This window comes from Hippocampus guttulatus, chromosome 1 (assembly GCF_054856545.1).
Source record: "Hippocampus guttulatus isolate MCC_2025c chromosome 1, RoL_Hgut_1.0, whole genome shotgun sequence".
Classification (NCBI taxonomy): Eukaryota; Metazoa; Chordata; class Actinopteri; order Syngnathiformes; family Syngnathidae; genus Hippocampus; species Hippocampus guttulatus.
In genome coordinates this window covers 20,582,771-20,598,237 of record NC_141261.1, presented here as the reverse complement: position 1 = coordinate 20,598,237, position 15,467 = coordinate 20,582,771, and the positions used below count along the sequence as shown (strand labels likewise).

Genomic DNA, 15,467 nt, shown 5'->3' with positions numbered 1-15,467 from the left:
ATCACAGGCAGACCCACAAAAACGTCAGAAGAAACCATGCTTAGAAACACACAGGAAGTCGACAAGTTTGGGTTGGAAGAGACCAGATGATCTACTACTGTTTGCTGTACTGCATCCAACCATAGTTTTCTGTTATCTTTTGATTATTCATCAGGATTAGTACCGGTACATTTTCTAATTCCTCAGCTGTGATGCCAAGTACACAGACTTAATTTTTATACTTAGGATGGTTTTGCAAGTGTCTTTACTTTACTTGAGTATTGACTTTTTGGACCGGTTATAACTTTTACTCCCTTTTAGTCTCAGCTGAAGCCAGATAGTGTATGTGTACTTTCTACTCCTTATTTTGTCAAAAGAAGCCCCGTTACTTTTTTCAACTTTGGTGGATGGCACCACATTGTAAAACAGCAGAGAAAGAAGTAAACAGAGTGATGGATGGAAAGCCAACTGTGGTTGAGATTTTGATAGATTGAGATTTTGTGTCCTCACAAGGCGAAAAATCAGAGACAGCAGCGACATGGAGGAACATGAACCAGGATTGGATTCAAGACATTTTTTTTATATTTTCAAAACAAAAACGATTTGTGGCGAAACAACCAGCTTCTTGATTTTCAAATTGTCTCCATGTGATGGAAAAAATAATCTTGATCTTTACACCAGTTTTTCACTTACCATTAGCTATTTTAGCATTTGTTTTGTTTTTCTCATGCTTAGTCCTTTAGGTACATTAGGTAAATAAAAGAGAGAAAGTATTTTCTTGTGCCAAATTATCAAACTTGGCATTGTTTATAACGGAGTGTAAAAAAACATTTTTTAGCTTTTGTATTGAATGAAGAACATTTCCAAGTTGAATTTTATTTTTTCTATTTTTATCACTTTTGTTTTTAAACTCAGTATCTAGTATCTTGGGTGTGAGCACTTTTTCCAACTCTGATGATTTTCAAGCAGTCCTGTAATATTCAGCATCTACCTGTATTTACCTGCAGCTTCCAGAGGAAGTCGAGGCGTGCGGTGGACTCCACCTGCTGGCCGTGCAAGTACAGCGCCAGAACAAAGACGGTCAGGATGACGGGGGTCATGACCTTCAGGGGCACTTTGGACACGCTCTCCAGGCTGAGGCCAGACAAGAAGTTCATAATCAGGGTCAAGGCAGGCATGAAACCCAAACAAGTCAACTTACCACTGTTCTGCTGTGGCATTGAAACCAGACCTGCAAAATAAACAACGAAAACAACAAAACAGAATTCAAATTAGCTTTATTATCTTTGCACCATTTCTCATACAGATTCATGTACTCACCCACACACAATCTGCAAATGATAATACTTCAAATATGCATCCATATTTTCCATAGGCCTGCTCACATTGATGTCACACGGTGCACATCCTATATGGACGAACATTCACACTCATATCCACAGCTAAGAATAATTTAGAGTCCTCAATTAGTCGAAGAGGAGAACTCGGAAACAAAGGAAGGCCGGAGCCTGGATTTGAATCCCTAGCATTTCAACTGTGAGGCAGATGTGCTTACCACTTGTCCCCACCAATACGACGAGTCAATAAATAATAGCAACAAAGTACGGGTACTAAAAATATAATTTTTTGAGATTGAATATATATATATACTGTATATAATTTGTTCAGTCACTAATTTATTTGGGCAGGATTTAATTTCTGGATTTTCAAACAAATAATACACAGATAGTGTTGACTTACAGCGTGATGGCTTTGACCAGCAGGTCGGCATTGTCGAACAGGACCACCTGAGGCCACTCCACTAGCAGGAGGAAAACAAGCTGGATGAGCAGCATGAGCGCTAACTTCCCGATGCTGCTGATGTGGAGGAACACCGAGCAGACCAGCAGGGTCAGCAGAACGCTGTAGCTGAAATACTGCAGTTGGGCAACCACTCAGTGATGCAAACACACAATGCACAACAAATCCGCAGAAGTGGAATAGAGACAACTGTACTCTTCTTGATTTTTGAAGAACATTACATCTTTTCTCCAAATTTGTTATTTTAGGCTTGGAGTTTCCACTATTTGTGTCTGTTTGAAAGTGTCTCTCCTGGGGGTGGTTACATGAGGGGCATTGTACATATTAGCCACTGGTCGTTCACTTATCAGGTGTGCAAAAACAGCTCGCCAGTGGTCAGGAAGAGTCCAGGTGCCTCCATTCAATTTTTATGGAATATAATGACCTGGAGGACAGACAACCTACACTAAACGGTGTCAATTTAAAGTCCCAAATTGGCCAAATCTGGATTTGCTGATTTCATTTGGGGGGTGTGGGGGGGAAGGCACTCAGTTGCAATATTTTTCACGTTCACTGGTTTAAGCATTTATTTTCAATACATTTCTTGTTAGCATAAATTGGACAATAGTTATATACAAACTATTTGCTTGCCACTATTTGACGTGTCGTCTGCTTTCAAGCGAAATTTGCTCTTAAAAATATAGGATAGCCTTCAAAAGTTTGGGGTTCACTTGGAAATGTTCCCAACATGGTGCCCAGAGGCATGATGTAGCCCCCAAGGATCACATTAGTAGCCTGTGGCCCTGCTCTAAAAATTTCTCACTGGACAACTGTAATTTCCTAAGGCCAAACAAAAAAGATAGTGTGTTTCCGGTAACATGAAATTTCAGCATAGGGTCGGTAGGTCGGAAAAAGTTTTTTTTTCCATCAAAAATTTCAATAAAATAACCATAAAACATAAAACAAGAAGACATTGAACCCGCCGGTCCGCGGCCGGCGCCGGCGCCACCGCCACCTATTTAGTTTTCTCCCCGCTCTGGACTCGGGGGGGCTGGGGCGCGCCGCCGCCTCCGCCGACGTCCTCCTCCGCCCTCGGTGTTTACTCGGCCCGTGGTGTTCATCAAATAGTTCGCAGATTTTTTTCGATACATCAATGGATGCTACTTTCTTAACATTATGGTGCGAGCATGCAACTGTAACACAGAAAACACGGTTTAAACTGTCGTCGCATATCGCGGCCGCCGCCATGTTTCAATGTTGTTGACAGACGACAGGGCAAATGACGCACGCGCTCAACTTGAATATCGCGAGAGTTTGCACCGATGTAAACCCTCTACACAAAAATGTGAGGGTTGTTTGAAAAAAATGCCGACCGTAAAGTTTTTTTTCGACGTAGAAATTCTCGGTCTGTCGGAAACACACTGCTTTTTTTTCTACGCCTAATTATTATGAGAAATCACTAACAAGAACTGTCTTCACATACCGGTAAATTAATATCATTAAATCTGATTTTTTAAATCTTAGGCAATTCGGTAAAGTAAAGCCTCTCCTTTCACAACAGCACTCAAACAGTAATCCATGCCTATGTTACATCTCTGAGTCAGCCATTAAAAATTGAATATTATTGGGCTGAGGATTGATCTCTGGGGAACTCCGCATGGTACTTGCATTACATCTGATTTGACTGTTTTGTCTTTACAAGATAGTTTGTAAGCCGTAATTGAGCTTTTCTGATTCTTGTAAACGTGTAATTTCCAAATTTCACATTGTGTGTACCGGTATGTATGTATGTACAGTGTTTTGTAATGTATTATGTGTTGTATTGCACACCAAAAGCTAGGAGACCCACCTGAGGGAAAGGGCAGGGCACAACCTGGCTGGAACACACAGTCACACCGTCCTTTGCCGCCAGGGTGAGGTTGTGTAGCAGACAGAGCGTCACCGTCGTGTTCCGCTGCTCCTCGGCGACACATTCCTTCAGTTCAGTTCTGCTGCACGTAAACTAGAACACCAGGAATTTAACATCAGCAATTGCTCAAGAGATAACACTCAAAGAGCATAAGTTGGCTTTTAGCAGATATGAGCTTCACCACACACACCGACACAAAAGCAAACAAGCATACATTTGCACACTCACTCATACACAATGGTATCCTGGTGTACTGCCGTCAACATCAAGTTGCTTGGCAACCAGCAGCAAAACAAGATGGGGGGAACATTTATATGGGAGCTTCACAGATAATATTGTTACTTTTGGATAATGTGCAAAAGTTCTCTTCTTATAAGAGGCTAGTCAGCTGACAGATACCACACTTTTCCACTGCTTGATACCAACTGTTTACGCTTTCCAGCTAATGACTGTGCACATCCTTCACTTTGCTGCATTTGTCCCTTTTCCTCTCATGCCCTCCACTTGAGCGAAACGTGTAAACTTAAATAAAATGTGTCTGATTGGTAAAAATGTCTAAACTAGGCAAAGTATACATAGGAGACCCACTTGTTAGCGTTCAGTGCAGCTCAGTTCGTATCGGTTCTCGCAGTAATACCTGTATTTTGTGACCTTCTTAAAATAATATACAATAATAATTGCATCGTATTTTGACCCAAAATTATTTTTTGGCCTTAACCATCTCATGATACTGGCCAGATGCCACCTCTGCTAAAAATCGGCTACATTCTGACTTAAACAGACGACTCAATTCTTCTTCATCATAAATAAAAAAAAAATCAGTATTCATGGCCCCTGTTTTTAAGAAGGGAGACCGGAGGGTGTGTTCCAACTACACAGGACTCATACTTCTCAGCCTCCCTGTTAAGGTCTATTCAAGAGTGCTGGAGAGGAGGGTCCGTTGGGAGGTCGAAACTCGGATTCAGAAGGAGCAATGTGGCTTTTGTCTGGGCTGTGGAACAGTGGTCCAGCTCTACACCCTGAGCAGGGTCCTTGAAGGGATATGGGTGTTCGGCCAACCAGTCTACATGTGTTTTGTGGACTTGGAGAAGGCCTTCAACCGTGTCCCTTGAGAAATTCTGGGGCGGGGAAGTATGGTGTTCTGAGCCCCCTGATATGGGCTGTTGTCAAAGTTTGGTCCGCACTGCTGGCAGTAAGTCAGATTCGTTTCCAGTGACAGTTGGACTTCGCCAAGGATCCCCTTTATCACTGATTCTGTTCATAACCTTAATGGACAGAATTTCTAGGCGCAGCCGAGGCAGTGAGGGTGTACGCATTGGTGGCCTCAGTATTGCATCTCTGCTTTTAGCAGATGATGTGGTACTGATGGCTTCTTCAAGCTGTGGTGTCCACCTCTTACTGGATCAGTTCGCAACTGAGTGTGAAGCAGTTGGGATGAAAATCAGCCCTTCCAAATCTGAGACCATGGACCTCAGTCGGAAAAGGGGGAAACTGCCCTCTCCAGGTCGGGGATGAGATTCCCCAAGTGGAGGAGGTTAAGAATCTTGTTCACGAGTGAGTGTAGGATGGAGCGTGAGACCGACAGACGGATCAGTGCAGTGTCTGCTGTGATGTGGACTCTGTATCGGCCTGTCATGGCTGAGCCGAAACGCAAAACTCTCAAATTACCGGTTGATCTACATTCCTCCTCTCACCTATGGTCACGAGCTGCGGGTCGTGACTGAAAGGAGAAGATCCCGGATACAAGCGGCTGAAATGGGTTTCCTCTGTAAGGTGTCCGGGCTCAACCTTCGAGATAGTGTGAGAAGCTCGGCCATGAAGGAGGGACTCAGAGTGGAGCCACTACTCTAAATTGAGAGGAGCCAGATGAGGTGGCTCGGATATGTGATCAGGATGCCTCCTGGACGCCTCCCTGGTGAGGTGTGTTGGGCATGACCCCCTCCGGCAGGGGGCCCCGGGGGTGACCTAGGACACGCTGGAGAGACTATGTCTCCCTGCTGACCTAGGAACACCTTAAGATCCCTTTGGAAGCATTAGAAGATGTGGCTGGGGAGAGGTAAGTCTGGGTTTCCCTGCTGAAGCTGCTGCCTCCGTGAGCGGACCCTGAATAAGCTGTAGAAAATGGTATGGTATGGTATTTGATTCCGTTTTTCGTGTATTCTGAAAAAAACCTCAAGAAAATAAAATGACTGGCCATTATTTTAGGAAGGTGACGATTTGGAAACCTGACTGAACAATGGATGTCACTTTTGAAATTTCAAACATTTCTTTAACTAATATGGAGAGGAGGGTTACACCCTGGATTGGTCACCTTCTAATTGCAGGACACATATAGACAAACAACCATTCACACAATTTGGAGCCTTCATTGGTGTTAACAAAGGTTTGTTGGAGTACCCTGAAAAACGTCACGCAAGCAAAAGGACAACATGCACATAGACTGAAGTCGTCCCCAACTGCCACAGCTGAGAACTGTGAGCCAAACGTGCAAACCACTTACCTAATGTGCTTCCCCATAAAGGACATATCCACAGTACCGTAATTAATCAATAATGAGTCAAACCGGTTACATGTATGAGCCTGCCAAAGCGTACCATGTTAGCGAAGGAAGCGATGAAGAGGAGGAGGATGGTGAAGACAGCCACCAGTGTGCTGTTTGCACGGGAATGCACAATCTTCCTGGTTAGCGCCTGCATGGTGACCGGGAAGAGCTTGTAGATGGACAGACAGACAACAAAGAGCAGACGCCACGTTAGCTCTAATCACCCACGTTCGCTCCAAACGCGTGACTGAAGGGTTTTGCAATTGGGGTGGGAATCCCTACAATCGTAATATCACCTTTTGCATATGCAAAAGTGAAGAAGGTAAATCAAATAAAGCATGCAAATACTTCTCAGAAAGCCACAATACTGTAAGATTTTTTTTTTTGCAGAGGATAAAGAATATCTTTATAGGTCTGTGAGTATTATATTTTCTATCACACATAAATTACGGTAACCATTTGACATATTTATCAGGGTTCATCAGTTACCAGTAAAAATTTTTTCAGGCTTACCATGATTTAATAATATGCTTTTTATGGCCTACCCCTCCCTAATCTGCAGGAATCCGAGCAATGGCTGCTTACTTTGATGCAGGAGTAGATAGAACAAATGAAGAGGATGTTGGTTAGGATGATGAAGATGCTAATGTACAGACCCAGCATAAGCGGTGTTCTGCAGAAAAGACGGAAAACAGAACAGCAGGCTCATTAGGATGGATGTTGAATTCTCATCAAGCTCTGGCAAACTGATCACAAGGCAGCATTCAGTCAAAGCAGGAGAAGGCGAGAGCTGCTTACATTTTCAAAACGATCATCTGAATGATACAGATACAGCAGAAAACCAGGAGGGTGCAGGCCACGTAACCACCGAAGCCTTCATCCACCTTTTTAGAGTACTGACAATAGAACACACAAACACACATGCACGACAAAACAGTGGACGATAACTTAGTTGATGAGAAATCCAGCGTGTAATCTGAGGTGGCCGCTCGCACCTTTTTCTCCAGTTCAGCAGTTTGAAAAGTGAGCAGGAAGTTCTTGACATGATCTTTGCGCAACTGGTCAATGCTGCGAGCGTCAATGGCTCGGCCCAGGAACTCGTCCACCTCGTCCTCGGGGTTCAGGGCCTCCTGAGCACAGCGGCTACCAGGTAGACACAACAGTAAGTGTGTGTGTGTGTGTGCCTCACACACCGCCATTTCCAAAATGTGGGCAGATTATGTGTTGCCAACAATAAAAAAAAAAAAAAGAAAAAAGAACAAAAAAAAAGAAAATGTTTGAAAATGTTTAAAAATATAGGCTCACTTGTCCTTGCTGGATGCTTCGTCAATGCCCTGAGAAGAAAGACAAAACCAGCAAGAGTGAAAAGGGAGATTATGGTGTGGCTACAGGACAGTGAAAAAAGAAGAGTGTAGCTCAGACACGCACAGCTACATAATCCCCAAGAGACACACTGATGTTTTAATTAACGCTCCGAGGCTGCAAATTGCAGACTCTCTTTGCCGCAAGGGTTCAAACCCTCTGAGACGCAGAGGAAATGAGAAGGAGCCCAACGATACTTGTTAATAAAGACTTTAGGCTTCACAGGGAAAAGCACAAATTGGGAATCTCTTCTTTAATCACACGAGTAGACCCCCACATTGTTGCGGATCAGGATATGCATATTCACCGATTTGAGGATTTTATTTTGGAACCTGTGTTCTGTCATTCGAAGAGAACTTGCCTGTTTTCAATTTTCTGTACTGTTTTTGAGGCAAAATACCAAGAGTATGTGGACCATTCCACCAGGAACGGCTCCAGGATTTGTTCTCTCCCGGGGTAAGGGGAGCTAGGCGGATAAATAGCGGGGCTAAATCATTGATTTTTCTTTACCTTTGATGATATAAATGTCGACTAAAAACTCACTAGTGCTACTTTCAGTCCTGCCTCTCAAATGTAGCATTTCCATCCACAAAAACAAGAACACAAAAAAATGAAATTGCATGAGATGGGCCAATACTCATTTGAGTAGTTCAGTATGGGTGCTATCAGATCTAAAAAGGTTGACGTCGAGTGAGTTACAGAAAGCAAATCGTTCCAATTCGGTGGAATGGCAGATTTATGATATTTATTTATTTTTTTCAAGATGGCGCCCGAATAGGCAGCTGTCGGCAAGTGCTCTTCAAGAGGCTTGCTTTTTTTTTTTTTTTTTGTTGCTTTCAGCGTTTTTTGACCACGACATTTGTTAAAAGAGAAGAATCTGTGCTTGGTGGTTGCGCCTTCTCGGCAGCACGCGTGCACAATCACTGATTTTGATTGGGAGGAATGTCGGCGCCATTTGACTGTCGGTGCTGGACAGCCCCGGGGCGCTTGTGTTTTTTGCGCCTGTAATGAGGAGCATTTTTCACAACCCCGTTTTGTTCAGTGGAGATGGCGGCGCTGTTGGACAGTCTGCGTTGATGCGGCTGGATGGATGGCTTGGGGAGCCGAGGATAAGGAGAGAGCAACTGAGAGTATTTGGAACTGAGAGTCGCTGCTTGGAATTGAAGCGGATTCACATGGGACAGGAGAAGTGAACCAATCTCTTTTTTTCATCAATGGACGCTACAGCTTCTTGTTTACTTTAAAACTTAGCTTGTAGCCGACGTGTGCACATTTTGAGCATGACGTCTCTGATTCACTGGTGAAAGGACACTTTGATTCTTTCCTCTTTCATCTAGACCTGCTTCAAACAACAACGCGTATGAGGGGAAAGTGGTTAATATTGCACGACTGTTCGTGTCTTTATGTTATGTGTTGTGTTTATTATTTTACTTTATGTTAACTGTTTTGTAAAACGCTTTGTTCCAGCTGCAGCTGTTGTCAAAGCGCTATATAAATCAGTATTGTATAAAACTTATTTTTAAGGTTTTTGAATACTTTGCGAGCCAATCTTGGTCTGTTTTCTAGAGATAAATATGTACAAAGTTGGTGAGTTAATTATAATTTTTTTTCTTGAATAATCTCACCATCTGCCTGAAGACTTTAGACTCCTTTGTTCTGGAGAAGGATCTATCAGGCACCCAGCGTGGCATCAATCCCTCGGCGGAATTTGCACGCGCTCGCTGCATTTTCGCCATCATGGCTTTCTCCTCTTTCTGAAAACAAACATCCAAAAGAGTAAGGATTGTGTTAAACTGCGGAGGCAAACCTTGTCCTTTGTGTCATTTTATGAACTCTCCCATGCAACCGACCCTCTTCTGACTGCAGCCTAACACCAGAAACGTTTCAATGTTGTTCTCCTTCAAATAGGCGTTCCTTTCCCCACCGAACCCGGGCTCCACTTCGTAGTCCTCGTTGAGGTACTGAAGTGTGGCTTTGGTGATGTGGATTCGCCTAAGGCACACAGACGCCCACATAGTCAGAAAATACACTATGGACGGCAACGTACATGAGTGCAGAGCAGGTCTGAGGAGCTGACCCGGCCTTCCCGCCGGCCTCCATTTGGTTGGCGAGCGTCACGTCGTTGGACCACACGTCAAACTGCCACTTGCGCAGACCCAGCACGCCGCAGTGAACTCGCCCGCTGTGGATGCCCACCCGCATGTTCACATTGACCCCTGTCACTTCTCGCACCAGTCTGCGCACATGCACACACATAAGATACACACATTCTGCTCAGAAGATTTTGATGTTGAAGTGGAAGAGGAAGTCACATATGTGGAATTTCTAAGCCTTAAGTCTTAACCTTCAAGATTGAGATGGCAAGTCACACAATCTTGCTCAGTCACAACGTACAATGGCACATTAGCCACTCTGCACTCAGTTATCACTTCAGCACAGCCATGAGATACTGTACGAGTGACTGTTTGGAGGATGTTGAATGATTCTTCAGAAAAGAAGCTTGAAGCAGTTTGATACCACTCACAGTTGAAGTTTACTGTTAAACTAAACCTAAAACTAGGAGAACTGTTGTGAATTTAAAACAAAAGCATAACCGAGTCTTTAGTCCACTAGCTGAATACTAATGCTAACACATAGTGGGGAAACCCAGATCGCACAGCTCTTGGAGCAACTGATATTTCAACACAAACAGTTCGGCATCAGATTTAGACACTAAACATAAGAGTACTCACAGTCATGCCGTGTATTCTTTCGGAGGAGCTCAGAGAAGCTAAAAGGAGATGCTATATTGCACAGACGGCCATGTACAGCACAACACTTATTTTCGTTAGCTGTGCTCACACTTTCACAATAAGAGTTTTTTTTAAATAACCAAAGATTGCTGGGAAATACAAACGACTTGTAACTCGTCATTAATCAAGCCGTTGCTTGAATAAAACTGTGAAAACAATCGCAACGACTCTGCAAAACAGATGGATGAACCATTCATCTTGAGAAATAAGGTGATGTTTTCATTGATGCCTGTGTGTCACATGGTTGTAAAATGGCTTTTCTCATTCATGTAGTCATGCACGTAACTGGTAGATTGCAATCAAATCATGTCACTTGTAAACATTGACCACGGCTCTTCACTCAGAATGCTTTCATTCGGAATGACACAAAAAGTCTCCATGTAAAAGTGGCAAGTATTAGCCAAGCAAATGCCAAATCCTATAATTGACCACTTTAGTTTAACTCGAGTCAAGTCATTTGACAGGAGGCCCCTGACCTTTGGTAACTGATAAGAAAGACACTCTGTTAATTTACTTATAAACATGAAATTGTTTGTGTCCAAAAATGTCTTTTTTTTTAATGATACACTGATGAGACAACAAACTCAAATACTCACCATGTGAATACAACACAGTAACTGAGATTTTAGAAAAGCAACGAAAAAAAATCTGCTTGTACAGAGCTTAAAATCAGTTTTATGCATTGCATTGTAATGTACTGGGTTGTAATTTGTACCCATTGCAATTGGAGTGACTCGTCGCATTTTGCATTGTATATCATCCGAAAATGGAATAGCAACACTATATCATTGAAATTGGAGTGAATCGTATTGCAACATAAATTAACTGAGTCGTATCTTATTGGAAATAAAGTGAATTGAATTGAGTTAGATCAGGAATGAATGGAGTGGCATCATGAACTGAATGATACTCAGTATACTTGTATATTAGAGTTAACCCTATCAACCAACTTACGAGATGGCTTCAATCATGTCCACACCCATCTCCACGCAGCAGTGGGCATGGTCGGCCCGAGGTTCGGGCAACCCCGACACACAGTAGTAGCAGTCGCCCAGAATCTTGATGCGTAGGCAGTGATTCTCCTGCGTAGACGGGTCATTCAAGATTATAGTTACTGCCTAAGTAGATGGCTTTGGGTTGCCTTCTACTTGTGACATGTACTGTATAATAACAGCAGTTGTAAACTCATCTAATCTAATCGAATCTAATCACTGAGATGACTCATCTGATTCATTTTATTGTCATTCATGTGTTGCTCAATGCCCCTTAATTTCTAACAGTGTCACATGACCTCTGCGGTTGCAGGCGCTCACCGATGCCAATTTATCAAAACGGGCAAACAGCTCATTGAGTGTCATGACAAGTTCCTGCGCCGTGCACTGAGATGCCAGACTGGTGAAGCCCTCGATGTCCGCAAACAAGATGCTGCATGGGATTACACACAGTGACAATTAGCATGGCTTGCACTCGCGTGGCAATCTAGCTGTGAACAGACTGGTCACCACACAATGTTCGGGCATATAATGGAGAAAAATGGATTGGTTACCATTCAAGGCATACACACACACACACACACACACACACACACACACACATATATATATATATATATATATAGTGCATGTTAGGGCACATGTGGACCCACCCATTTGAGCATGGGAAGAACATGGAAGCGTCACACAAAAAGGCCTCAGTTTGACTCAAACCCCCAAAGTCAGACGTACGAGACGTACATGAATCTATATGTCACTGTGCTGTCCATCTGAGTTCAGGTTCAGTGAAATAGAAGATACTATTTTTAGACTATCGTGCTGTGTGAAAAAGTATTTGCCCCCTTCCTGATTTCTGTGTTCTTTGTCCACTTTTGGTCCCAACCAAATAAGTGTCGCAAAAGACTTTTCTAAAGGGATTACACGTAAAATCTTGAATCTTTTTCTTACAAATCTCATTTTTATTTGATGTTTTTTTTTTAATTTTAAAAAAGCAAATCATTTGGAATTCATGACGTTTTTCTTTTTTTTTTATCTGGTATTTGCTCTATTTCTCATGTTCTTCCATGCTTATGTAGGTCCAAATCATGGTAGCAAGTTAGCTTCATTGAAGACACATGAAATTACTCATTTGTCTAAATCTGCCCTGATACCGACTTGTGACCAGTCCATCTTTGGCCTTTGTATGCGTCACTAATACAGTATAATGAATGAGTTTCAGTTGACAGTCATTAGTAATATGCAACGTATGACATTTTGGAGGCAATGTGCCAGACGCTGGTGTTTTAGGCATGAGTGTGCTGGCTTTACCTAACATTGTCATGTTTTTGGATGTAAATCTTGTGAAACATCATATCTTCTTTCTTGGCATTGATGTCAGCTTTCATCTCCATGGCGACATGCCTGGGAAGCACTGACAGCAGGAGGCGCTCCTGCGAGAACGCCAGAGAAATTAAAGAGCGAGTGTGAGTCAGTCTGTGTCGAGAGTCACGTTTCCAACGTTATGAAGGCGCACTGAGTCATGCGGACTCTTCGCCGTGTGTGGGAATGCGTTGGTCTCTAATGTGTTACACCATGAAACATATTGTTGACCTCGAAAAGCCGAGACAAACAAATGAAGTGGCATGTGTTGCTCTTTTGCATGCATTTCTGTGTGTGTGTGTGTGTGTACCTGCTGCTGGTTTTCTCTCTGCAGGTGAATTCTGGCCTGGATGTATCCCCGGGTCTCCTGGAAGGCTTGTCTCTGGGAGACCTCAGCAGGGTAGTGGGTGCAGATCCCGATCATGTTGGCGCATAGGAAGATGACAACGTTGGCACTTATCTGTAAACACGCCATGATTGGGTGTGATCAATAAGCGACGATCATGTTAATTAATTATTAAAAAACTAAAAAAGACACGAAAAAAAGCTGAAGCTGAATTAAAATGCTGTGTGACTGTTGAAATGTCCAAAGTGGGACTTGAAGTTACACTCAACAAGTAGGGTAAAAAAAATGGACCGATCAATGAATTGGATCAATTTGACCCAACTTTTTAATTGTTTTATACAAAACAACTTCATATTTTGGGTTGTTTTGAAAGATAGTTTGGTCAAATTGACCCAAGTTGTGGATTGTTATTTTTAACCCAACTGTTTTTAGACTGTCGAATGGTTTGAATAGGTCAAGAATTCCGGAAGGAGATGCGTGAAAAATAACACTTAATTCAAGAATTTTACTGTAAAATTTTGGTAATTTGGGGAATGTGATAAATCTCCATATTTTCGAAGTTGTAATCTTGTGAATTAGTAAAGAAATGTGGAAGGAGGAGGTAAATATGTAAAATATTTACTATTTGGGGAACTTTATTGTAGAAGTGTGGAAATTAGGGAATATGGGATTTCGCGAGATGTGGAAAACTGTTGCCAAGACGTCTAGAATGAGCTGACATTCAAAGTTGGAATGGTTGAATCGGTCGAGGAATGTGGACAAAGGGTCAAATACAATTCTTTTTAATCATCTCTAAATTTGAGGAATTTTATTGTGAAACTGTGGCAGTTTTGGAAATGTGATTAATAGCTCCCAAAATGTCCTCAAATGAGCCAGACGTTTTGGAGTTGGAATGGTTTGAATTGGTAGAGAAATTTGGTAAGGGGAGATAAATACGCACACTATATCTTTGGGGAATTTGTGAATTTTGGGATGCCCTGTGATACCTCGCCTACTCGCCGGCTTGGATAGGCTCCAGCACACCCTTGACCCTCGTGAGGATAAGCAGATCAGATTATGGAAACTCTGACACTTGGAAGCTACAAATGAACCGCCCCTTGTGGAATGAATAAAGTTATCTGAATCTGAATCTGAAAAAATTCAATGGAAATGATTTTCAAGGAAAATTGGGTAGAGGATACCCTCACAACACTGGCAGCAACTGACTGTCAGATGACCATATGAGCAATGTGCTGGCTCGTGGAGCAGTGTTGGTGCATTTCTGAGGCCGTGAGTGTGAGTGCGTGTGTATGTATAAGTGATCAACAGTAAGAAGCAGCAGTTAACATGGATTGAATGAACATCGCATTAGCTTGCTGGGGTCATCAACCTTAAAAGCATTCCTCTGCTGTGCTGTGTGTGTGTTTTTGATGGCATACATCTGTTAGTCAGTCCCTCTGGGAATCGGCAACGTCGCAATCGCAACAATTCTCGCAAATTCAACCAATCTCCGTGAATTATGCACGGGAACGGGTTCGTGTTTTCTGCTCACTTGTCCACCACAGCCGAGCCTGAACATCAGAAACGGAGCCTTGAGCTGTGGACTTCCCCTCTCGAATACACAAAACACAAACACACACAGTGTCCCCTCCAAGCTCAGAAACACACTTCAGCCTGGGAAAGTCACTTGACCCGTGACCGCAGTACAGAATGTTTCCTCTGAAGATCATATCAGGAATAATGGGAAAAGGACATGCCACAGGTCAAATTTCAATCTGTCTTAATAGGGTCAATATCACCAGTGCCTTTAGTGTCCTCATCAGAATCATTCAGTGATCATGAAAATGTGGCACATTAATGACCCTCTGAAGTCTTATTGTAAGTGGTCAAACATTTGCTCATCTACCAGTACAACAGTAAATCTTTTAAAATATTTTTCCTTCATTTTATACCATTTTGTGTCATTAGATGTATTTGATTTTGGCATGTTCCACACACTGCTCTGCTAACTACAATGTGTGTAGTGAGTGGTTAAATAATTTGTATATTTTTTTTCTCACTGGAGCGGTACACAGCAGGGTTTGAAAGGGTTGGATTGAAAATCAGCACCTGAAATCTGAGACCCTGGTCCTTAGTTGTAAAAGAGTGGAATGCCCTTCCAGGTCGGTGATGAGATTTGCCCCAAGTGGAGGAGTTCAAGTATCTGAGGGCCTTGTTCACGAGTGAGGGCAGGATGGAGTATGAGATCGACAGGCGAATTGGTGGAGCGTCTGTTGTGTCTGTATACTCTGTTTTCGTTTTGTCATGGTAAAGAAGGAGCCGAGACGAAAGGTGAAGCGTTCGATTTACGTTTCTACCCTCGTGACCAAAAGAACAAGCGGCCGAATTGAGTTTCCTCTACAGCGTGTCTGGGTTCTCCCTGAGAGAT

General features: G+C 42.7%; 1 protein-coding gene across 2 annotated transcripts in view; it reads right to left on the bottom strand.

Moving 5' to 3' along the window:
- LOC147210887 (adenylate cyclase type 6-like) overlaps positions 1 to 15,467 on the bottom strand; it is a 45,030-nt gene that overhangs the window by 5,273 nt on the left and 24,290 nt on the right. Inside the window, exons 4-19 of one of the 2 annotated variants that reach the window (XR_015101615.1) lie at positions 13,025 to 13,174; positions 12,664 to 12,785; positions 11,677 to 11,788; positions 11,318 to 11,445; positions 9,649 to 9,807; positions 9,422 to 9,563; positions 9,197 to 9,325; positions 7,515 to 7,543; positions 7,205 to 7,352; positions 7,008 to 7,105; positions 6,795 to 6,882; positions 6,262 to 6,378; positions 3,608 to 3,760; positions 1,720 to 1,895; positions 1,181 to 1,210; positions 971 to 1,113 (exon numbers count right to left, since the gene is read on the bottom strand). Coding sequence is in view for 1 of the 2 variants with exons in the window: in XM_086117911.1 (XP_085974037.1) it covers positions 981 to 1,113; positions 1,181 to 1,210; positions 1,720 to 1,895; positions 3,608 to 3,760; positions 6,262 to 6,378; positions 6,795 to 6,882; positions 7,008 to 7,105; positions 7,205 to 7,352; positions 7,515 to 7,543; positions 9,197 to 9,325; positions 9,422 to 9,563; positions 9,649 to 9,807; positions 11,318 to 11,445; positions 11,677 to 11,788; positions 12,664 to 12,785; positions 13,025 to 13,174 (1,914 nt within the window). In the remaining variant the exon portion in view is untranslated. The remainder of the gene's footprint in view (positions 1 to 970; positions 1,114 to 1,180; positions 1,211 to 1,719; positions 1,896 to 3,607; positions 3,761 to 6,261; positions 6,379 to 6,794; positions 6,883 to 7,007; positions 7,106 to 7,204; positions 7,353 to 7,514; positions 7,544 to 9,196; positions 9,326 to 9,421; positions 9,564 to 9,648; positions 9,808 to 11,317; positions 11,446 to 11,676; positions 11,789 to 12,663; positions 12,786 to 13,024; positions 13,175 to 15,467) is intronic. The other variant, XM_086117911.1, reaches the window with a different exon arrangement.